Source organism: Martes martes (genome assembly GCF_963455335.1).
Source record: "Martes martes genome assembly, chromosome: 2".
Lineage (NCBI taxonomy): Eukaryota > Metazoa > Chordata > Mammalia > Carnivora > Mustelidae > Martes > Martes martes.
This window is the reverse complement of record NC_137889.1, coordinates 57,086,027-57,111,041: the sequence shown is the minus strand read 5'-3', so window position 1 is coordinate 57,111,041 and position 25,015 is coordinate 57,086,027. Positions and strand designations below refer to the sequence as shown.

General features: G+C 40.7%; 1 protein-coding gene across 1 annotated transcript in view; it reads right to left on the bottom strand.

Annotated features, from left to right (window-relative positions):
• Positions 1-1,870: 1,870 nt before the first annotated feature.
• Positions 1,871-25,015, bottom strand: part of PRSS51 (serine protease 51) — a gene marked incomplete at its 3' end in the record, with an annotated part of 28,281 nt that continues 5,136 nt past the window's right edge. Inside the window, exon 4 of the mRNA XM_080796305.1 lies at positions 1,871-2,005. Coding sequence (XP_080652431.1) covers positions 1,871-2,005 — 135 coding nt within the window. The remainder of the gene's footprint in view (positions 2,006-25,015) is intronic.

Genomic DNA, 25,015 nt, shown 5'->3' with positions numbered 1-25,015 from the left:
TCAAATCTAAATAAACAGTCTTCCCTACTATGCAGCCACTGAATAATTCTCAAAAGAAATCACCGTGCATATGACAGGTATATGGGGAGCAAGGATTATGACTAAAGACTGGCAAGGAGCTAGAGATGTAAACATTCTCCAAAATTCTATACATAATGGATTTCCATTTCAGGGGAAATGACTATAGACATTTTTCTTTGCCTGACTGTCTTGAGGCTTTAAAATTTATCTTTTAAAACTCTTGGAAATATCCCATCAGAATAAGAAAAAGGCAGATGAAATATTAGGAAGTTAGTTCATGTTATTGGGTATAGACTTTTCACACAATAAGCATTTACCATACTTCTCATAGCTGTAAGCAAAGCACCAGAATTCATCCGCTTAGCTCATATTTTTCTATGCCAGAAGGGGGCCTGAAATGGGAGAGAAAGCTTCCTCACTGCTGTTCTTTGGAAAACAGCATGAAGTTGAATTTCATTGAGGCTATACATGTTTTCATCCTTTGGGGCGCTGGAGAGCTTGTGTGTATGAGGTGGAACAGGGCAGAAATAAAGAATTCCCAGTGTCACCCACAATCCTGCTCAACTTAACCACACCATGTCCATGGCTGGTCCTGGAGTCCAGAACAAGAAAACACTGCATATGCATTATCTTTACTTAGACCCCAAAGAATCCCCAAATCTCCCAGCACATCAGTAGGTGAATTCACACTTTTATCAAAACACCATTATATGAAGACGTGTCTGCCATAAAGTCTCACAATGTTTATAGTAGCTTCATTCATAATCACTAAAAACTGGTAACACCCTACGTGACCTTCCTCAGGTGAATGGATAAAACTGTGATCCAGACAACAGCACTACTATTCAGCAAAAACAAAAACAAAAACAAAACAAAAACACACAAAATACAAAAAGCAAAAAACAAAAAACAAAAACCCCCTATATATACATGCAACGACATGATCTCAGATTCATTATGCTAACTTGAAGAAGCCAGACACAAGACACTGCACTCTGTATGATGCCATTTAGATGGCATTCTGGAAAAGACAAAGAGCAGGCTGAGAGAACATACCAGTTGTTGTCAGGGACTGAGGTTTGGGGAAGGGGATGGGTTACTGGGGCAAGGGGAACTTTTTTTGAGAGGATAGGAAGTTTCTGTGTCTGGATTGTGGTGGTGGTGGTTACACAGCTGTTGGTATTTGTCAGGATTCATAATACCATACAGCTTAAAAAGGTGAATTTGCTAAATAAATATAAATTATACCATATAAATCAGACTTAAAAAAAAAAAGCCTTAACACTTTGTGCTCTTTGAAAAGGCCACTGATGTGAACCATAAAATAATTGCCCAGTTTGTCGAAGGCATTTTTGCTGTGACTTCAAGGGCCAAACTTGGGGGAGGAAATCATTTTTTAATACTGTCTTAGTCTGCTCCAGCTGCCGTAACAAAATGCCGCAGACTGGGTGGTTTATGCAGCAGGAATTTATTTTCTCGCTGTTCTGGAGGCTGGGAGTTTGAGATCAAGGTGCCAGATTATTCAGTTCCTGGTGAGGGCCTTCTTCCAGGCTTGCACAAGGTCAGCTTCTCACTGTGTCCTCATATGGCCCTCCACAGTGAGTGTTCATGGAGGGAGGCAGAGATTCAGAGAGACCGAGAGAGAGCACACATTCTGGCCTCTCTTCTTATAAAAACACTAATCCTACAACATCAAGGCCCCACCATGACCTCGATTAACTTTAATTAATTCTTTATGTAATTACTAGCCTTATTTACTTATGGGGCTCCATCACCAAATACAGACACACTGGAGGCCAGGGCTCCTACATATACCTTTTTGGACCATAACACACAGCAGACTGGACACTTATGTGCCGCCGAGGCCGCAGTACCCATCGGGGTTCTCGCTCAGGTACTGTTGATGGTAATCCTCCGCGTAGTAGAAGGTTTGTCCTTCCCGGATGTCGGTCGTGATCAGGCCATAGCCGTGCTCCGAAAGAACCTGGGAAGAGAAAGTCACCGTGAGGACTGTATGCTGGGCAGAGAGGGTCTGAAGGAGGCCTGTGGGGTCAGGCCGTGAGGGAGGCAGGTGCGGGCGGCTTGGGGGTTCCGTGGGTCCTTGTGGGCGCCGGCTCTGCTGCTTCCCAGCTGGGTTATTCTGGGCAAGCTCCTACTGCCCGGTGCCTCAGGTGACTGGGGCTGAAATCCAGTTTCCTGACTCTGTAATTTGCGTTCTACCCATGACACCAGCGCTGCCCCTGGAGCAGGCTGGGAGCCTCGGTTTTGTCCCTGGGGGGTCTGTGTGGAAAGGACGCCAGGGGTTCCCAGGGGGAAGCGGCAGGGACATGTGGTTCCCTGGCTGTCCTGGGAAGAAGGGGCCTTCCTGAGGGCTCTCGAGCAGGGCTGCGGTAGGAGGGGCTGGAGGGGCTGGGGCAGGATAGGAAGGGAGGGCTGCGGCCCAGCCCAGTGCTGTCCTCTCTGCTGCCGGCTCAGAACAGGCCCCCTGCCACTCACAGGCTGGACGGAGGAACCCCCGCTCGCTGTGGTTCTAGGGAGCTCGGGCCCTGCCAGGGGGCCTTGGAGAGCACGGGGTCCCCTGGGTCTGTGCTCTGCCACTCCAGACCCGGGAGCCAGGGGACTGAGGTCAGGGGAGGACGTGGCCTGAGGGCCTTTGTGGGTTCATCACCGCCCTCTGTGACCTACTTTAATGCCTGGTGGCATCTGCTGCCAGAGAAAGGAACAGACACGGTAAACACAAGTGGGGGAGGAGAGCAGAGCTATTTGGGGCAGGAGACAGATTAAGAAATAGACATTGTTCCCCGTGGATCTTAGCCCGTTTCCTTTCCCTTCTGGATTTCAGCTGTGCCCTAATTCTTTCTTGTTGCAGGCTGCTCGGAGCATTTGGGCACAAGGCTACAGAGACTCGACCCCTAGGTTTGCGGATTCCATTTTGGACAGGGGCGCAAGGTGGGTCCTCGGACTTGTTTTTCCATGAGGGAACTACCTGTTTGCTGATAGCTCATTGGTCTCTTGGAGATGAAGTCCTCACATCTGTCAAGAAGTGCGGGCGAAGTCTTTGTGTTCCCCATCCTTCCACTGCTGGACCTGCCACTGAGCACTCCCCTAGCTCAGAGTTTCCATCCAGGCCTCTGACGGCTCTAAAGCTGCAGGCCCCCATGGTAAAGGGAGATAACCCTGAGTGTATCAATTAGAGAGGGTCCAGAGAAGGAAACAGAATTCCCCTCAGAAAGTTCGAATAAAAGTACTTTCGTGAAAGGACTAAGAAAGAGTTATGGCCATCTTAAAAGGACCCATATGTAGGAGGCATTCCAGGCAAGAGCAGGTAAGACAAGGAGAGAAAATATACTTACTGGAATCCATTGAGAATAGCAGGTGTGGAGGAGGGGCACCAAGCAGGCACGGAGTCAAGGAGGGTCTCCACCACTGGCAGCACAATGTCTCAATGGGAAGGGATGGGGAGGAAGTACCTCCAAGCTCCCTCACCTCCTGCCTGTACCTTCTGTCAGTTTCAGTATCTCACACTGCTGAGGGCAAGCCAAGTAACATTCAGTATCTCAGCTGACTCGGTCCCTAGGAGCCGGCCTACCTGACCAGCGAAGGGCATCTGCAGTAGGGAAATGGGGGACAAATGGAAATTAGCTATATGGAATCATCTAGTGCTTATCCCAGAAATGGAATTGAAAGCTATAAGGCACTCTTACTTTAGGGCTGATAAAGATATCAGGCTACTCATTAAGCTTTTTCACGTACAGTATACTGTGCTCAGGGCTTTGCCAGTATTATCTCACTTTATCCTTATAGCAAGTGTCTGAGAAAATGACTCTCATTTTCCACATTCAGTAGACCAACATGCCAAATATTGTATGTTGATATTGGGCACACTCTCTGCCTTTCTAAACTCCCTAAAAATTATAGAAGCTGAAAGTTTGGGGCTACATTTCTGCAAATTCCAGCAGCTTTCAAATTTGGAACTGTAGCCAAGTTTCAGGAAGCAGAGAACAGGGAGAAACCATTATTTTCCAATAGCAGCTAAGTGCAGGCACACAGATTTTAGCAGATGACAGTTGTGAGGTTCTTGCCATTATCTTTGAGTATCCTCCTGCAAATGGCCACTCTAGTGCTGAAGAGAGTAAGATCATTAACAGTGGGTTCCCACGATTTTTGAAGTTAAACTCTGAAAAGCAAGCAACTTTTTCCTGACCTTTGCACGCAAGCCCTTCTAATAGTTCTGTAAGCATCTGTTTCTATGCCCTAAATCCCCTTCTACTTGAGATACATTGTGTTTTCTGTTATCCTGATAGAATATTGTTGGATATAGTATTTGGTACTAAAAGTAATTCCAGGGAGTTCAACTGCAAAGATGGGAATCTATTTATTGTCAGGCCTGGTTTGATGTGCAGACAGTAATGACCTTGTCACTGGAAGAAAATGGGATTCTGGCACCAAGGAAGTGTTAAAAAAGAAAAACAAAGCTGAGGGCATCATGTTGCCTGATTTCATGCTATATCACAAAGCTATAATCACCAAGACAGCATGGTATTGGTATAAAAACAGACACATAGATCAGTGGAACAGAATAGAGCCTCCAGAAATGGACCCTCAATTCTATGGTCAACTAATTTTTAACAAATCAGGAAGAAATATGGAAAAAAGACAGCCTCTTCAAAAAATGGTGCGAGGAAAAGTGGACAGCCATATACAGAAGAATGAAACTGAACCATTCCTTTACACCATTCACAAAGATAAACTCTAAATGGATGAAAGACCTCAATGTGAGACAGGAATCCATCAAAATCCAAGAGGAGAACACAGGCAGTAATCTCTCTCTTCAACATCAGCCACAGTAACTTCTTTCATGACACGTCTCCAAAGACAAGGAAAACAAAAGCAAAAATGAACTTTGGGGACCTCATCAAGATAAAGAGGTTCTGCATAACAAATAGTCAACAGAACTAAGAGGCAACCCACAGAATGGGAAAAGATATTTGCAAATGATATTACAGATAAAGGGCTGGTATCTAATTTCTATAAAGAACTTCTCAAAGTCAATACCCAGAAAACAAATGATTAAGTCAAAGAATGGACAGAAGACATGAACAGACTCTTCTCTGAAGAAGACATACGAATGGCTAACAGAGACATGAAAAAGTGTTCAACATCATTAGCCATCAGGGAAATTCAAATCAAAACCACAATGAGATACCACTTTACACTAGTTAGAATGGCAACAATTAACAAGGCAAGAAACAACAAATGTTGGTGAGGATGTGGAGAAAGCGGAACCCTCTTACACTGTTGGTTGGAATTCAAGCTGGTACAGTTACTCTGGAAAACATATGGAGGTTCCTCAAGAAATTAAAAATACAGCTACCCTATGAGCCAGCAATTGCACTACAGGGTATTTACCCCAAAGACACAAATATTGTGAAAAGAAGGGGTACATGCACCCCAATGTTCATAGCAGCAATGTCCATAAGAGCCAAACTGTGGAAGGGGCTGAGATGCCCTTCAACAGATGGATAAAGAAGATGCGGTACATATATACAATGGAATATTACTCAGAATAGTATCAGAAAGGATGAATACCCACCATTTGGGTCAACACAGATGAAACTGGAGGCGATTATGCTAAGTGAAATAAGTTAATCTTGAGAAAAACAATTATCATATGGTTTCACTCATATGTAGAATATAAGGAATAGCACAGAGGACATTAGGGGAAGGAAGGGAAAACTGAAGGGTGGGAAATCAGAGGGGGAGACAAACCATGAGAGACAATAGACTCTGGGAAACAATCTGAGGGTTTCAGAAGGGAGGGGAGTGGGGGAACGGGGTAGCCCAGTGATGCGTATTAAGGACGGCACATGTAGTAATGAGCACTGTGTTATACACAAACAATGAATCACTGAACACTACATCAAAAACTAACATAATGCAATAAAAAAAATCCTACTGCTGGGATGATAACATAAAAGATTTAGCATATATAACAATAAGAGCACACAGAATAGAGGCAGGAATGGAGCTATACTGGAGGGAAGATTCAACACCAGACAGTGATGTTAATCCAGAGGAAGAAATAAAAAGTACTCAAAGCAATTTAAAAAGTGAGATTCTGAGTCCATGAGAGACTATGGACTCTGAAAAACAACCTGAGGGTTTTGAAGGGGCGGGGAGTGGGAGGTTGGGGGAACCAGATGGTGGGTATTAGGGAGGGCACGGATTGCATGGAGCACTGGGTGTGGTGCAAAAACAATGAATACTGTTACGCTGAAAAGAAATTAAAAATTAAATAAGAAAATAAATAAAAAGTGAGATTCTGGGAGCTCATGGTATGCAATGTCAAAACAGCTTCTCAAGTTATTACTTGCCCTTCCTGGAATCAGTTACCTATTAAGAGAGATCAGGTGGCTTTTGCAATAGAATACTCTGGTGGAAGAGATGAGTACTAGGACTACAGCAATGGACAGCTTACAGAAAACAAACTCAACAATCTTGGGGCTTTTCAACTTAAAGGTATTATCCAAGGGACAGAGAAGCTTCTACAATTGCACTAAAAGAATCTCATATCTATCTTATAAAAAATCCAACCCAAAGTAGATCCTGTAGGTGGCAGAATTACAATGTAACTTCAATTCACAGCTTCTTCAGCTGCTCACGTAGAAGTGATTAATTGGGAAAGAAGGTGACCAAGAAACTTGCAATAGCATATTTGGATGGATTAAGATTAATCAGTGTATTTTAAGACCCCAAATCCCATTGAGCTTTCCATCTTGTCAAAGGCAGCCCTCTACCTCTTTTTTTTTTTTAATTTTTATTTATTTATTTGGCAGAGATCACAAGTAGGCAGAGAGACAGGCAGAGAGAGAGGAGGAAGCAGGCTCCCCGCTGAGCAGAGAGCCCGATGCGGGGCTCGATTCGGGGCTCGATCCCAGGACCCTGGGATCATGACCTGAGCCAAAGGCAGAGGCTTTAACCCACTGAGCCACCCAGGCACCCCAGCCCTCTACCTCTTTCTTGGAAGGTCTGTCTTCCCTTGCTTAAAGACTATAATGACTTGGCTGAAATAGTCACTTTTCCAGGTGATGCTGATTCTCTCAACACACTCCTACCACACCTCTCATAGGAGTCAAAACCAAAAGTAGAGTCATTCTGATAGACTTTGTAGGGGATCAGTTCAAATCTGACCCAGAAGAGTATATGCATTAAAAGAATATATGCTGCTAATGTATGAGAATGAATTATGACAGGGTTAGGTGAGGGATAAAGTAAAATGTGATTAGGCCAAATTTACACATAAGAGAAATTCTGTATTTAAATGAGTTAGCTGAAGCAGCTGGAAATGACTCTGACAAATAACGTCCTACATGAAATGGGATTCCTTTGTGGAGTCTAAAAGAAGGAATCCAAAGCCTTGGATAAGACTGTCAGAATGGATTTACTAAATGTGACCTTCTCACCTACCCTCTAACTCTATCCCTCAGATGAGTCCCAAGGACACTGTGTTAGATTAGGCATTGAAAAATCATTTCCAAGAGGAGCATCAGCATTCTTACAATACCCTGTTGTGACCGTCATCTGCAGGCTGAGGATGATGTCACACACAAAGATTGGGGGAAGATTGACTACACTTGACCTCTTCTTTTGTGGAATAAACAACAATTTTTTTAAATCATAGTAATGGACGTTAATTTTGTATATAGATGTGACCCCTTTGCCCACATGCTTTTGCCACCCCATCACACGTAACTTACTAAATGCTGTTATTCATCATATGGTTTTCCATTTGGCATAACTTCTGACCCACTGGTTATAATGCAATAGAAGTGAGGCAATAAGCTGAGGTCCATGAGATTCACTGATCTTACCCTGCATCTTACCATTCAGGAGTAGCATGTCTTCTAGAACAGTCGAATGGCCTGTTGAAGGTTCCATAACCGAGCCTGTTGTGTCTAACAATATATGAGGTTGGAAAGCTCTTTTACAAAGAACAGTATGTATTAAGAACCTGTATTCAATAGATGGTGCCAATTCTCCCATGGCTAGAAAACATAGGTTTGTAAATCATAGGATAGAAATGGGACTGGTTTCCATTACTATTCACCTAATGATCCATTCAAAAATGTTTTACCCCATTTCACCACAACTTTGAGCTTTGAAGGTTTAGCGGTCTTGGTTTCCAAAGGAGGGGTGCTCCTTCCAAGAAACGCAATGGATCTATTGACCTGTGAGTTGAGACTGCTACCTGCCCATTTGGAGCTCCCCATGCCATTGAACCAAGAAACTAAGAAGGAGTTAAGATGCTGACTGAAATGATTGACACTGCTCATCAAGAGAAGAATTTTACTGCTAGTAGACTTTAGAAAGGGAGGAGTCCACGAAATCTTCTAGGGATGATCTTAGTATTTCATTATCCCAAAGGAGAAACTGAAAACTATAACAACTCAACGTAGGCAAAACCACCAAGAGCTCAGAAATGAAAGTTTGGGTCACACCATCAAGTAAAGAGCCACAATCAGCTGAGCTTTGTTCAAGTTGGATGAAGGAATTCACACACACCAGCCATGGTTCCAGTTTTTTACTCAAGAACTGTAGTAGCTGCCCAGATTTTCTTTCTTTCTTTCTTTTTTTTTAAATTTTTAATTTCTTTTCAGCGTAACAAGTATTCATTATTTTTGCACCACACCCAGTGCCCCATGCAATCCGTGCCCTCTCTATACCAATTTCCTTTTTTTCCTTCCCACCAACCTCCTGTTGGTGGTCATTAAATTTATTATTGTCTTTTTTTAAAAAAAGATTTTATTTATTTATTTGAGAAAGGTAGAGAGAGCACGAATAAGGGGGAGAAGCAGAGAAGAGGGACAAGCAGACCCCTTGCTGAGCAGGGAACCTGATGCAGGGCTCAATCCCAGGACTCTGGGACCATGACCTGGGCTAAAGGCAGACATATAACTGATTGAGCCACCCAGATGTACCTATTATTTAGTCTTTAGATACAAGATTGGGATGGCCAAGGAACTGAACCATTCAGATCTGCTTCGGGAGAAGCTATTGCAAGAGTGTAGTTGGTAACAGCTTTCAGCTGCTGCTCCTTTGGATCCATCAGGCAGTCAAGCCAAGAACACCCTTTTCTTGGGATGCACCCAGGCAATGATTGAGAGTCACAGGCAGGGGGTACTAGAGCAGATCCGTTATTATCCAACATGGCAATCTTTGCTCAGGAGCGCACATCAATTTGATCAAGACTTTCTCAGGCCTGCACTGGGGTTTGAAGATGCCCCGAATACTGCCACTTCCCTGCATTTTAGTCTTCCTAAGCATTTCCCCCAATAAATCCCTTTTATATGTAATTCTTAGTATCTACTTCTTGGTGGATCCAAAGTGACACAAAGACACAAGTGGGAATTCCTGAAAGAGGAATGATTATCGCCCAGAGATGGATATTGTGATTTATGAGACTTTTGGTTCCTGCTTTGAGGAAGAGGATCAGAGTGCTTCTGTTTCTATGAAAAATACTTGTATTGTGCTGGGCAGATGCCTGCTATTGTTGCTATTCTTGTTTTCTAGAATTTTTAACACAGTGGAAGTTTGTGTATGTAAGCTGAGAAGCCAAAGTGGTCTGGGTTTTCTAGCTAGTGTTTAGTAGCACTCAAAATCCAGTTCCCTAAAACCTAAATCCTCATTTTTCTGTTTTGTGAGATCTATTAGCCTATTAATTGCAGTTCCCAGCTCCCTTGCACTGACATTTAAGATGTGATTTGGGGTCCAATGAAATGCCCCTTGCTAGTATTTGAGATGTAGAAGGGAGGCAGTAGCAGTGGTCACTGAAACTGTGTTTCAGTAGAGTCAAGTTTTTATCATGACCTAACTCTTCATTCCCTCCATGTCATCAGCCTCAGGGCTATGAGACAGCTGGGCAGGGGACAGAAGAAGCTACGTTTTTTGCTTCTTCCCAATTACTGGCTGCAGCACCAGCCTTCTGGCCTCAGGTCAGAGCCACAAAGATGTGGCCTGAAAATTAGCAGAGACCCATGATGTATGCTTATAAAATCCTGGACAAACGGGAGAAACAACCCTCTAAACTAATCCTGCTCTTGTAGTGAGTTTCTATCTGCTAGCTTTACCCAGATATGCTTTGTTCTTTTATCCTTATTTTCCCTTTAACTATCTCTCATAAGTACTAGTTTTGCTGTTCCTTATGCATCTTGCTTTGCAAAATGAGAAGAGATTATAAACATTTAACGTGTTCTTCTTTTTCCTTTTCATTTCATTTTATAAGTTATGGTAAGATATTTAAGATAAAAGTGGTACAAATGATAATATAATAAACACCATGAATACTTCACACTTCAAGAAATAAAACACTATGAACCTACTTGAAGGTCTCTGTGGGTCTCTCTACCTCCTCCAGTAATAATAAATGGCCTAAGCTGTGTGTTTATCAGTTGAATTTTTAAAATTTATTTTTTATTTAAATTCAGTTAATTAGCATATAATGTATTATTGGTTTCAGAGGTAGAAGTCAGTGATATATCAATCTTTTACATTTTTACAAAATTCTTTAATTTCTGACTTAATAGAAGAACTACATACTCATATGCATCTCCACATTCAATGCACAGGGACATCACGTATGCAATTTTATATTTTGAACCCACGATTTGCTGAACTTATCTGTGGGCGTCTGTAGGGAACTAGGATTAGAGTTGCTACTTTAGAGGAAAAAACAAGATACCTAGTCAAATTTGAATTTCAGATAACCGATTAATACTTTTTAAATATTCCTCAGATATGTCATGCTACATATTTATATTAAAATTTTTTTCATTGTTTATCTGACATTCAAATTTAACTTTGCAACATATATTTTATCTGGCAGCTCTACCTATATGAAGATACTTGTCTCTAGAGAAGATTTGCTCCTATTTCTGAGAGATTTCCTGGCATACACCCACCTGGCACCACTTTTTCAGTTTGGTGTTTTCTGGGTTATGTACAAGGTTCACTTTGAGCTGCAACACACTTATGAAGATAGGGTCACGTTTACCCTTTCTCTGAGAATTCTTCTCCCATTTCTTGCTGAGGCTATAACAAAGAACAGTCTCCTTTTGCAGAGGATTTTTTTTTTTCTAACTTGTAATCCTTTAAGTGTCCATTCTTTGAGAATGGTTCTCAGTTTGTACCACGTACCTTCCAAAAGCTCAAGCTCTTGTCCCCCACATGACCATTAAAATCCAAGAGTCTAGATTTATGCAACCTGTTCCTATAACCTAATGTTCTAGACCTCTTGTTAGGTTTTCATTCTTGATAACAACTCTGGACTCCTCCTTCTATTTTGTATTTGACTTCCTAAACTTTTCCTTACTTTCTTATGGGATCAGCTGTGCATTTTGAAGGATGTCTGTTGGATTTTAGCTTTCATTTGTAGATGTTTACTAAAAAGGAATTTTTTTCAAATTATCTTGTAGCCCATATTAGCTCAGAAATATTCCATTTTTATTTCCTTTAACAAATGTGAGAAAGATGCCAAAAAATAAATTGATCTGAAAGTCAAGAAATACGAATTTTAGTCCTGAATCTGTTCATAACTTTTAACAAAACCTTGCCTTCTTTAGAGCTCAGTTTCCTTAAATATAAAAGGTAGGTTAGAATGGATTTCCTTCAGTGTTTTTCAAATGGTGATTCACATTTCACGTCCTATTATTATTGAGCCATGCAATTTAGTGGATGACAATTAGTATATAGGAAGGATATGTATTGTTTCATGAAAATTTACCTTCAGATGTGTGTGTGTGTGTGTGTGTGTGTGTGTGTGTGTGTATGTGTGTCCTAGGCCATGATGTAGGATTTACTCCTTACTGTGTGTTACATAGGCTATCATTATAGGCACTGATCCCCCTCATTGATCAGAACCCTCCCTGCAGTGAATACTCTCTAGTGGGCATTGATGCAAAACACAGAAGTTTCTCCTTAGGTCCACTCACATGCCTTTTTTCCAGACTTTTTTACTTTGGATATTTCAATCTTGCTTTCCCAAGCCCTTGACCAGCCAGCCAAGCTGTTTACCACTGCCCATGAGGTCTTATTTCATACTACCTATTTTTCCATACAAAGGAGATGACCAAATGCACTCTTCAGAGCTCTGCCGACAAGGGTATTGCTCCTCGTCGTCACATCATTCAAGGTCAGCCCTGAGCAGGTCTTTATTGTGGCAGAAGTCCATCTTCGTGGCCTCTGTGGAACCAGGACTGAGAGCTTTTCCTCTGTCATCAGCTGGCATAGGGCCTCTTATTAAGTCAATATATAAGCTGAAAGAGAAGCTTTGTTGCAACAGAGATAGGGGACACGGGGGCCGGGCCTAAGCAACCTGTTTGTGTTAATTACTTAAACTTGCTTGTGCCCAATCCTAAATTTTCATTAGAAGATGGAGTGTTTCTAGCCTGCCAAACCTTGTGAATTGGTGGTTTATGGTAGGTAGTTCTTGTCCCGTAGTTACTTGGTGTCTCATGGCTAGGTGCTCACTCTGCTATAACTCTAGCTCATCAGGAATTGCTTTACAAATTCTCAGCTGCAGAATGCAGATTGCTTCAGATCCATAACAGTCTACAATTGTCTTATTCTGGCTTCCTAGAGACTCCATACAATGTCCATATCTATCATAGTAACATGGACACACATATATTGTGGGATTGATTGGGGTGGGGAAGTTATAGTGGAGAAGTATTAGAATACACACGATCCCCTGAACTCTCATTACTTTAGTCTGAGCACAGACGGTCTGTAAATACTATCATTAGTGTTCCAGGAGAGAGGACCTCTATGGCCGTAATTCTCTACATTTTTACTAGATGGGGGAAAACAAGGAACATCTCTGGAACTATGTAACATTTGATGCTTCATGGATTGAGAAGTGATCTTGTTTGAAAAGAGGAATCTCAGGAGCTCAGCAATAAAGAGTGTTAGCCTCTTCTTCTTTTTTTTGCAGTTTTTAAAATAATTTTTATTATAATATTGTCCTTCATTGAGCTAACTCAGGCCTACTGAACTAAACCTCTGTTGAACTATCAAAAATAGGAAGAAAATGAGCCTTCAGGATCATTCAAAGTTTTTATTCTCACATTGATTTAGTATCATCGGGTCTATTGATCATCTGGTCAAAGTGACAGGTCAGTTTGTACTGCATCTTGAATTCAATGCAAAATCTTCTCTTGCTTTGAGCTCCACAATCAACTGGAAACCTTCTGAGGTACTGATAAGTGGGTTGGAACATTATTTTCAATGATAGTATATGCTATCTACAAGCTCCAAGGAGGACTCACCAACTGCTGTGCCCCTTTCTTAGTGACAGGAGTTGTAAATGCAATAAGTTGTCCTCTCTCTTAGAGTGGATGCCCTGAGATGTTCCGACCATTGGACCCCTAGAAACTTTACTAATGTATCAGGCCTCTGAATCTTTATCTTTCATCCTCTGGAATGATAAGTCTAATCAGGACATTCAAAGTACTTTCCACTTCCTATTCCCCAGGGCTGATAAGCAAGATGGCATTAATATAGTGGAATAATGTGATACTCTATGATGTGACAGAGAGCAAGAGAGCAAGACAGTTAACATGGTCCTGGGGCAAGACAGTGGATATGAGCTACTATACTTTCCAGGTCAATGCAAACCAATTTTAATCTTCTTCCCTAGAGGAAATGGAAAAGAATGAATTTTCCAGATCAATAATTACATACTATGTGCCAGAGTATGGGTTGTAATAATGATGCCACATAAGGCATAACAGCTCAGTTGGGGCTTCCAATTGAAAAATGTATGGCAAGTATATTATTGTCTGCCATGATTCATCTGGATTTCTTCAGGGACCTTTCCAGTGAATTGAATGGAGATATAATGGGGATTCTTCTTTAAGTCTTGAGAGTGGCATTAATATTGGCAATTTCACCTGGGATGCAGTACTGCTTCTGGATAACTATCATAGTGGAAATTGTGATGTGGTGCTCAAATTCTCCATTTGAATCTCTCTGACTTATTACCCTATCTGTCAAATTTCTTTGGGAATTGCCTTGGCTGAAGAGAGCATCTTCATCTAAAGTCATGACTGAAGTTTTCTGAAGGAACCCCATATTGAATGACTGATCAATGTAGGGAATATAAAGTTCTAGCTTCCTCACCTCCATTAGAGACAACTGTGGAAGGCCATCCCAGCTTCAGAGGACCTCATGGAGTTGTTGAGGCCTTCACTGAATTTGTATCACAGTCCAGGTTTCCTTTAGCTGGTCCTACTTCATTCTTTCCACAGGTGTTTATCCTAAAGACATTCCTTAATAATCCTCTTGGATAGTCTCAGAGTCTGCTTCCTAAGGAATCCAAACTATGGCAACTATCTTGATCAATAGTGTCATTATCAGGGTTTTTCTACTATAAATGTTCTTAAACTAGAGAATGAATAGAAGGGTCCAGGTTCTGCTTGCTGCTAAGTATAACCATCCTTGTGTGCACCCAGGAACCAGAAAAATCAATCTATTAGATGGGGTCCCTAAATCTGTTGTATCTACTTTAACTCAAACTTGGGCCAGAACCATAACGGGGAGGTCTTAATGACATTTTGGGTCCCTATTAACAGTATAGTCTCAGATGACATATCCAACTGCTTTCAAAATATCTGAGTAATCTCCTTTCCCCCAGAATACAGCTACCCTGGTAAGTGAAAAGGGTGTTGACCCAGGAAGGGATGGGAGGACAGGGCCAATAATTCAATCTGCTACAGCAAGCATGAACGTGTATAAAAGAACTGAGAGCAGGAGGGAAAATTTTTCAGATTGAGTGATCAGGGACTCTGAAGAAGTGATGTTTAAAATGAGACCTGGCTAATAAGCAAGAGTTAGCATAAGGAAGATTGATGAAAAGAATGCTCCAGGCAAAGGACAAGAATGTGGAAAGGCCCCGGAGGAGAAAAGAACTTGTGCCATTGGAAGCATGGAAAGAAGTGTGGTTGAGCCGGGTAAATGAAGTGGAGACATCACTGGGAGACACAGGATTCGTGGGCTACATCAGGAATATCCAGAGTTACAGTCAAGAGATTTTCAAAAGTAGGCAAAGTTCAGGATTTCATAAGCTTCTGAGTGATGTGTATGAAACAGGAAATATTTGGAAAAACGTTTGTTATCCAATATAAATAAAGCTCCATTACTTCAACTTAAAGGCTTCCCTATTTAATGACAATAAAGTATGAACAAGACTCTCTTAGAGAAGGAAAATCTTTATTTAAAAAAGGAAAAACTTCTGTGAAACACTAATGTTTCCCTTTGAAGTATCCTCTTAAATGTCATCCCCTGAATCATGCCCATTTTCACATCCTACCTATCCTGCAAGCCCCAGACACCTCAGGAAGGTCTACCTGTGCCCTCTCTTAATGCACAGAATACTTCATACTGTGAAGTGAGTTATTAATATACACATTAGCACAATTGATATGTGCATATACATATAGCACAACTATTCTTACATAGGATTTAAAACTGTCTACTTATGTCTCACTACAAAAGAGGAGTTAAGTTTACCCATGAGTAACCCCAGAGAATAGTCTAAAGTTTGTCCAGAAAGTAACTTCACCCCATCCCAACAAGTGCCATAGACAAGGAAAGACTGAAATACAGAACAAATGAAGAAAGTATGTTCATCTCTACATTTTGCCTCCATTAAAGCAATAAACTAGTAGTTCTCAAACATCAGCTACATGACTATGGCCAAATGATAGCTCATAATTTTTTATTTGTATCTTTGAAAGATAACTGTTTAAACAAAATTAGAAACCATTCTCTCTCTCTCTTTCTTTTGGTTTATAATGTAAATAAGCAAATTGTATGACAGCAATTGCAGAAAGGTTAAAGGTGAGGGGAAGATGGGTACTTTTACAAGGTTTTTATACTAAACATGAATTTATATTATGTGAAGGTAGTCTGTTACAAGTTAAAAATGTATAATGTAAGCCAGGGTAGCAAACTTTTTCTTAAAGGAACAGGTAGTAAATATTTTAGATTTGTGTGCCATAGAGTATCACAATTTGCTCACCTCTTCTGTTTTAACTTGAAAACAACTATAGACAATGTAAATGAATGGGTGTGGCTGCCTTCCAATATCTGATTTATAGAAATACCCACAAGCCATAGTTTCCCAACTCCTACTATAAACCTTAAATAAGTCACTAAAATAAAAAAATTATTATTTTATTTTTATTTTTATTTTTATTGAAAGTTTTTTACTTATCAAGGATGAATGCTGAATTTTTTAATATGCCTTTTCATCATCCATGAAGACATTCATAGTAACGTTTTTCTTATTAATAATGAGTTCTATTAGTAGGTTTCCTTATTTAGCTTTTTTTTTTCCCAGCGTAACAGTATTCATTGTTTTTGCACCACACCCAGTGCTCCCTGCAATCCGTGCCCTCCAAAATACCCACCACCTGGCTCCCCCAACCTCCCACCCCCCGCCCCTTCAAAACCCTCAGATTGTTTTTCAGAGTCCATAGTCTCTCATGGTTCATCACCCTTTCCAATTTCCCTCAACTCCCTTCTCCACTCCATCTCCCCATGTCCTCTGTGTTATTTCTTATGCTCCACAAATAAGCGAAACCATATGATAATTGACTCTCTCTGCTTGACTTATTTCAATCAGCATAGTCTCTTCCAATCCCGTTCATGTTGATACAAAAGTTGGGTATTCATCCTTTCTGATGGAGGCATAATACTCCATAGTGTATATGGACCACATCTTCCTTATCCATTCATCCGTTGAAGGGCATCTTGGTTCTTTCCACAGTTTGGCGACCATGGCCATTGCTGCTATCAACATTGGGGTACAGATGGCCCTTCTTTTCACTACATCTGTATCTTTGGGGTAAATACCCAGTAGTGCAATTGCAGGGTCATAGAGAAGCTCTATTTTTAATTTCTTGAGGAATCTCCACACTGTTCTCCAAAGTGGCTGCACCAACTTGCATTCTCACCAACAGTGGAGGAGGGTTCCCCTTTCTCCACATCCTCTCCAACACACGTTGTTTCCTGTCTTGCTAATTTTGGCCATTCTAACTGGTTTAAGTTGGTATCTCAATGTACTTTTATTTTGAATTTCCCTGATGGCTAGTGATGATGAACATTTTTTCATGTGTCTGGTAGCCATTTGTATGTCTTCATTGGAGAAGTGTCTGTCCATATCTTCTGCCCATTTTTTTATATGATTATCTGTTTTGTGTGTGTTGAGTTTGAGAAGTTCTTTATATATCCTGGATATCAACCTTTTGTCTGTACTGTCATTGCAAATATCTTCTCCCATTCCGTGGGTTGCCTCTTTGTTTTGTTGACTGTTTCCTTTGCTGTGCAGAAGCTTTTGATCTTGATGAAGTCCCAAAAGTTCATTTTCGCTTTTGTTTCCTTTGCCTTTGGAGACATATCTTGAAAGAAGTTGCTGTGGCTGATATCAAAGAAGTTACTGCCTATGTTCTCCTCTAGGATTGTGATGGATTCCTGTCTCATGTTGAGGTCTTTTATCCATTTCAAGTTTATCTTTGTGTACAGTGTAAGAGAATGATTGAGTTTCATTCTTCTACATATAGCTGCCCAATTTTCCCAGCACCATTTATTGAAGAGACTGTCTTTTTTCCACTGTATATTTTTTCCTGCTTTGTGGAAGAGTATTTGACCATAGAGTTGAGGGTCCATATCTGGGCTCTCTACTCTGTTCCACTGGTCTATGTGTCTGTTTTTATGCCAGTACCATTCTGTCTTGGTGATCACAGCTTTGTAGTAAAGCTTGAAATCAGGTAACGTGAGCCGCCAGTTTTATTTTTGTTTTTCAACATTTCCTTAGCAATTTGGGGTCTCTTCTGATTCCATACAAATTTTAGGATTATTTGTTCCAGCTCTTTGAAAAATACTGGTGGAATTTTGATCGGAATGGCATTAAAAGTATAGATGGCTCTAGGCAGTATAGACATTTTGACAATGTTTATTCTTCCGATCCAAGAGCATGGAATGGTCTTCCATCTTTTTGTGTCTTCTTCAATTTCTTTCATGAGTTTTCTATAGTTCCTTGAGTACACGTCCTTTACCTCTTTGGTTAGGTTTATTCCCAGGTATCTTATGGTTCTTGGTGCTATAGTAAATGGAATCGATTCTCTAATTTCCCTTTCTGTATTTTCATTGTTAGTGTATAAGAAAGCCACTGATTTCTGTACATTGACTTTGTATCCTGCCACATTACTAAATTGCTGTATGAGTTCTAGTAGTTTGGGGGTGGAGTCTTTTGGGGTTTCCATATAAAGAATCATGTCATCTGCGAAGAGAGAGAGTTTGACTTCTTCCTTGCCAATTTGGATACCTTTTATTTCTCTTTGTTGTCTGATTGCTGTTGCTAGGACTTCTAATACTATATTGAACAAGAGTGGTGAGAGTGGGCATCCTTGTTGTGTTCCTGATCTCAACGGGAAGGCTGCAAGTTTTTTCCCATTGAGGATGATATTTGCTGTGGGTCTTTCATAGATAGATTTCATGAAGTTCAGGAATGTTCCCTCTATCCCTATGCTTTGAAGCGTTGTAATCAGGAACAGATGCTGGATTTTGTCAAATGCTTTTTCTGCATCAATTGAGAGGACCATGTGGTTCTTCTCTCTTCTCTTATTGATTTGTTCTATCACATTGATGGATTTGCGAATGTTGAACCATCCTTGTAACCCAGGGATGAATCCCACCTGGTCATGGTGGATAATCTTTTTAATGTGCTGTTGGATCCTATTTGCTAGGATCTTGTTGAGAATCTTAGCATCCATATTCATCAGTGATATTGGTCTGAAATTCTCCTTTTTGGTGTGGTCTTTGCCTGGTTTGGGGATCAGGGTAATGCTGGCTTCATAAAGAGTCTGGAAGTTTTCCTTCTGCTTCAATTTTTTGAAACAGCTTCAGGGGAATAGGCGTTATTTCTTCTTTGAAAGTTTGGTAGAATTACCCAGGGAATCCATCAGGTCCTGGGCTCTTGTTTTTTGGTTTATTGATCTTATTGATTTTTTCAAAAAACCAGCTTCTAGTTTCTAGCTTCTAGTTTCATTGATACATTCTACTGTATCTCTGGTTTCTACCTCATTGATCTCTGCTCTAATCTTGATTATTTCCCTTCTTGTATGTGGAGTTGGTTTGATTTGTTGTTGATTCTCCAGTTCTTTAAGGTGTAGAGACAGCTGGTGTATTCTGGATTTTTCAATTTTTTTGAGGGAGGCTTGGATGGCTGTGTATTTCCCCCTTAGGACCGACTTTGCTGTATCCCATAGGTTTTGGAGTGAAGTGTCTTCATTCTCATTGGTTTCCATGAATTGTTTAAGTTCTTCTTTGATCTCCTGGTTGATCTAAGAATTCTTAAGCAAGGTGGTCTTTAGCTTCCAGGTGTTTTCCTTGTGATTGAGCTCCAGTTTCAAAGCATTGTGATCTGAGAATATGCAGGGAATAATCTCAGTCTTTTGGTATCGGTTGAGCCCTGATTTGTGACCCAGTATGTGGTCTATTCTGGAGAAGGTTCCATGTGCACTTGAGAAGAATGAGTATTCTGTTGTTTTAGGGTGGAATGTTCTGTATATATCTATGAGGTCCATCTGGTCCAATGTGTCATTCAATGCTCTTGTTTCTTTATTGATTTTCGGCTTTGATGATCTGTCTATTACTGAGAGAGGCATGTTAAGATCTCCTACTATTAATGTATTCATATCAATATGACTCTTTATCTTGATTAATAGTTTTCTTATGTAATTGGCTGCTCCCATATTGGGAGCGTAGATATTTACAATTGTTAGATCATCTTGGTGGATAGTCCCTTTAAGAATGATGTAGTGTCCTTCTGTATCTCTGACTACAGTCTTTAGTTTAAAATCTAATTTATCTGATATGAGAATCGCTACCCCGGCCTTCTTTTGAGGCCCATTGGCATGAAAGATGCTTCTCCATCCCTTCACTTTCAGTCTGAGTGTATCTTTAGGTTCAAAATGGGGCACTTGTAGACAACATATGGATGGGTCCTGTCGTTTTATCCAATCTGCAACCCCGTGTCATTTTATGGGTGCATTTAGGTCATTCACATTGAGAGTGATTATTGATAGATACGTTTTTATTGACATTGTGTTACCTTTGAAGTCTTTCTTTCTGTAGATTTTCTCTATATTTCTGTTCAATGATATTTTTAGGATTTTTTCTCTTTTATAGAACCACCCTTAATATTTCCTGCAGTGTCGGCTTGGTGGTTGCATAGTTTTTAAGCCTTGCCGGTCTTGGAAACTCTTTATCTCTCCATCCATTCTGAATGTCAGTCTTGCTGAATAAAGTATTCTTGGCTGCATGTTCTTCTCATTTAGTGCCCTGAATATATCTTGCCAGCCCTTTCTGGCTTGCCAGGTCTCTGTAGACAGGTCTGACGTTATTCTGATGGGCTTTCCTCTGTACATAAGGAGCTTCTTTGTCCTAGCTGCTTTCAAGAGGGTCTGCCTACAATTATAATTCTTCATTCTTACTATCAGGTGTCTTGAGGACTTTCGAGAATCTATAATCTGGGGGGGGGGGGGAAGAGTTCTGCCTCTAGTACATGAACACTGGTTCCATTCATGAGATTGGGAAAATTTTCATGGAAAACTTGTTCCACTATAGCTTCTAGATTTCTTTCTTTCTCCTCCCCTTCAGGGATTCCAATAATTCTGACATTGGAATGTTTCATGGCATCCTTTATCTCCCTGATTCTGTTTTCATGGCTTCTAAGCTGTTTGTTCCAGGCTTCCTCCTGATCCTTTCTATCTGTTTGTCCTCCAGATCACTAATTCTATCTTCTTTCTCAGTTACCCTAGCTTTTAGAGAATTTAGATTAGATTGGAACTCATTGAGAGCATTTTGAACATCATCCCTGGTGGCTTTCAGTTCTGCCCTAACCAATTCTGTTTGGTCATCCATGGCTTTCTCCAACCTAGCTATTGCCTGGATAATTGTTAGCTTGAATTCCCTTTCCGACATATTGTCTATGTTGATAGCCATTAACTCTGTTGCAGAAGGCCTATCCTATGTATTTTTCTTCTGTTGGGCATTCCTCCTCCTAGTCATTTTGGTGAGAGATGACTGAATGGATGTAGCTGGATGTATTGACCATGGTGCAGTCAAGGTGCACCCTGGAATGCTTCTGAGCAATCAGGATTCCCCACCCAAATGAGAGAAAAAAGAAAAAAAAAAAGAGAGAGAGACAGGAAAAAAAGGGAAGATAAAAGAGAAGGCTCAGCCCAAATGGGCCCCAAGGTAAGATTTATGAAGTATACAAACAAAAACAGACATACAAAAAGACTGATAAAAGTATATGCCAAGAAAAAAAATATATGTGTATGTGTGTATATATATATATATACATATATATATATATTTCTTGTCAAAAAGAACCCCAAGTATAAGATTTATATACTATCAGGACAAGCACAAATACATAGAAACACTGGTGGAAGAAAAAGATGGGGAGAGTGGTTATAAATTCTCAGTGTGTGCGAGGAAGGTTATTTTGATTCTTCCTGGATGTATCTTGATATCTTTGTTAAAGGACTCAAATTTCCTAAGATAAAGGGGGATTAAAAATTGGTTTACCTATAGGGGTAGCATTGGTTGGGGAAAGGGGATTACCTTGAAGTTTAACTCTATATGAATATTAGAAAATAAAAATAAAAAAAGAATAAACTAGACTAAACTAAAATTTTAAAAAAAATTTAAAAAAATAGAAAAGCAAAAGAAAAACAGGGTATATGTATCAAAAAGTTCAGGTTAAAAGGTTATTATGGAATTTGATGTACTGGACATCTCATTGTGATGGTAAATAGGTTAAAAATTATCTATATTAAAAAAATGAAACAGAGTAGTGGGAGCGAGTTAAAAATAAAAGTTGTATCTATGAAGTAGTGGTGGTGGTTCTCTTGTCATCTTTTTTTTTTTTTTTTTCCTGGTTGGTTTTCTGGGGGAGGGGCCTGACACTTGGGTTTTCAGTCAATGATGTTCCCTGAGTTAAGTCCTCCCGCCCCCCTCAAGGGGGTGGGCTCTGAGGAAACCGGTTTTTCAGGCTTTTGTTCTCTGGAAGTTTTTATGTTTGTTCATTTGTTTTCTCTCGCCTTGACAGCTTTTGATGGTTTATGGAGGTTTAGAGGAAAGCAAACTGCACCCCAACCTCCCTCTCAGAGAGAAGCCTCAGTCTGTTCCCCTGTGGGTGCTGCAGCCCCTCGGCTGCTGGCAGAGCAGGTTCCGAGTCTTGGTCCCTGGGGACACAGGATCTCCTGCTTGTATGCAAAACCAGGGCAGCGGCAGCTGTCTGGGAAGCTCCAGACCACCAGAGAGGTTCCAAGCAGCGATCACACACTGAGATTTTCCTGCTGGCCCGGGCTGGAAGTGCCTGGTCTTTCCGGGTCTGAAAGCACCGGACTTCGAGTACCTCTCCCAGGGGAGGGTGTGGGGCACAGGCGTCTCAGGCTCTGATAGCATGGTGTGGCATTCTGCCCTCTGGCGAGGCTCCCCACCCCTCATGGGAGCTGGACCCCACGTGTTCTCAGGCGTGCTGTCGGCTCAGGGACCAAGACCTGGTTTCTCCGCCACACTCTCTCTAGTTCAGTGCCAGGGGTGGCTGTCCTGGGTCCGGGGGATTAAGCCCATGTCCCTACCGCCCCGATTCCCACAATTTCCCCCCTCGATTGTTTGCTCGTTTTGAGTGCTTTCAACCAGACTCCAAATTAATGCTGGTCCCCAGATGCAGGGCACTCTCGTATTGGGGTATTACTTTCCAATCGGTCGCCTCTGGTGGCTCCCTCCCCCTTTTGTTTATCTTCCGATATCAGTCCAATGTTCCCACTCCGCTTTACCTGCCCACTGGTGTCTTCTGCCCCTGTAGAGATCCAGACATGTATAATTCTGATCTCAGGCTGATTTCATGGTGATCGGAGTTCTTTGGTAGGTAATCAGCTCAGTTTAGGGTGCAGGTTGAAACGGCACCTCCTCCTACTTCCCCACCATCTTGTCTCTCCCTATTTTTATTTTTTTTATTTTTAATTTTTTAAATTTCTTTTCAGTGTACCAGAATTCATTGTTTATGCACCACACCCAGTGCTCCACGCAGTACGTACCCTCCATAATACCCACCACCAGGGTCACCCAACTTCCCACCCCCTACCCCTTCAAAACCCTCAGATTGATTTTCAGAGTCCATAGTCTCTCATGGTTCATCTCCCCCTCCAATTTCCCTCAACTCCCTTCTCCTCTCCATCTCCCCATGTCCTCCGTGTTATTTGTTATGCTCCACAAATAAGTGAAACCATATGATAATCAACTCTCTCTGCTTGACTTATTTCACTCAACATAATCTCTTCCAGTCCCAACCATGTTGATACAACACATGAAAAAACGTTCGTCATCACTAGCCATCAGGGAGATTCAAATCAAAACCACATTGAGATACCACCTTACACCAGTTAAAATGGCCAAAATTAACAAGACAGGAAACAATGTGTGTTGGAGAGGATGTGGAGAAAGGGGAACTCTCTTACACTGTTGCTGGGAATGCAAGTTGGTACAGTCACTTTGGAGAACAGTGTGGAGATTCCTCAAGAAATTAAAAATAGAGCTTCTCTATGACCCTGCAATTGCACTACTGGGTATTTACCCCAAAGATACAGATGTAGTGAAAAGAAGGGCCATCTGTACCCCAATGTTCATAACAGCAATGACCACGGTCGTCAAACTGTGGAAAGAACCAAGATGCCCTTCAAAGGAGGAGTGGATAAGGAAGATGTGGTCCATATACACTATGGAGTATTATGCCTCCATCAGAAAGGATGAATACCCAACTTTTATTTTTATTTTTTAAAAATATTTTATTTATTTATTTGAGAGAGATAGTGAGTGAGAGGGAGAAAGAATACAAGCCAGCCATGGGAGCAAGGTGGAGGGAGAGGGAGAAGCAGACTCTCCACTGAACAACTGATCAGAGTCCCACTGATGTGGGACTGGATCCCAGAACTCTGGGATCATGACCTGAGCTAGAAGCAGATGTTTAACCGACTGAGCCACCCAGGTGCCCCAATAAAAATTTTAAAAATTTCTAACTAGTAAGCCAAGAAAGATGATAAAATGGGGTCATAAAAAATAATTAACTTAAAAAAGGTATTTTTAAAAGGACAAATAGGAAAGGAATTGCAAGGTCCTAAACTTAAATCCAATCGTATCATGAGTTACATTAACTATAAATACACCAATTAAAATGCAGATGTTGCCAAATTGGGTAAAACAGCAATATCCAATTATCTACCGCTTATAATTAAGTCATTTCAAATATAAAGACACAAATTGATTAAAAGTAAAAGAATGGGAAAAGTTATATCATGATAAAACTAGTCAAATTAAAGCTAGAGTGCCTATGTTAGCATTAGAGAAAATAGATTTTAGAGCAAAGAATATAACAAGAATAAAGGTTATTTCATAATTATAAAGTGGCCAATTAAGAGGAATAAAAATCCCAAACCTTGTGCACCCAACAACTTCAAGAGACCTAAAACAAAAACTGATAGATTTTTGAGAAATAATAGACAAATTTAGTTGCAGATGTCAATACTCCTGTCTCAATAATTGGTAAATAAGTAGACAGATCAGTTCATATATAGAAGTCATTGACAATATGGTCAACCAACTTGATCTAACTTACATTTATCAAACACTCCATCCAATGACAACAGAGTACACATTTTCCCCCTGGGTACTTCAAGGCATTTATCAAGATAGACTATATCCCGGGTCATAAAAATAGTCTCAATAAATTTTAAGCAACTCAAGTTATACAATGTATGCTAGGACATATTTTAAAAGGACAATTAAAGGTTATACAGATATTTAAAGAATAACATTATGAAAACACCATATGCCAAAAAAAGTTGATAAGTTAGATGGAAATAGA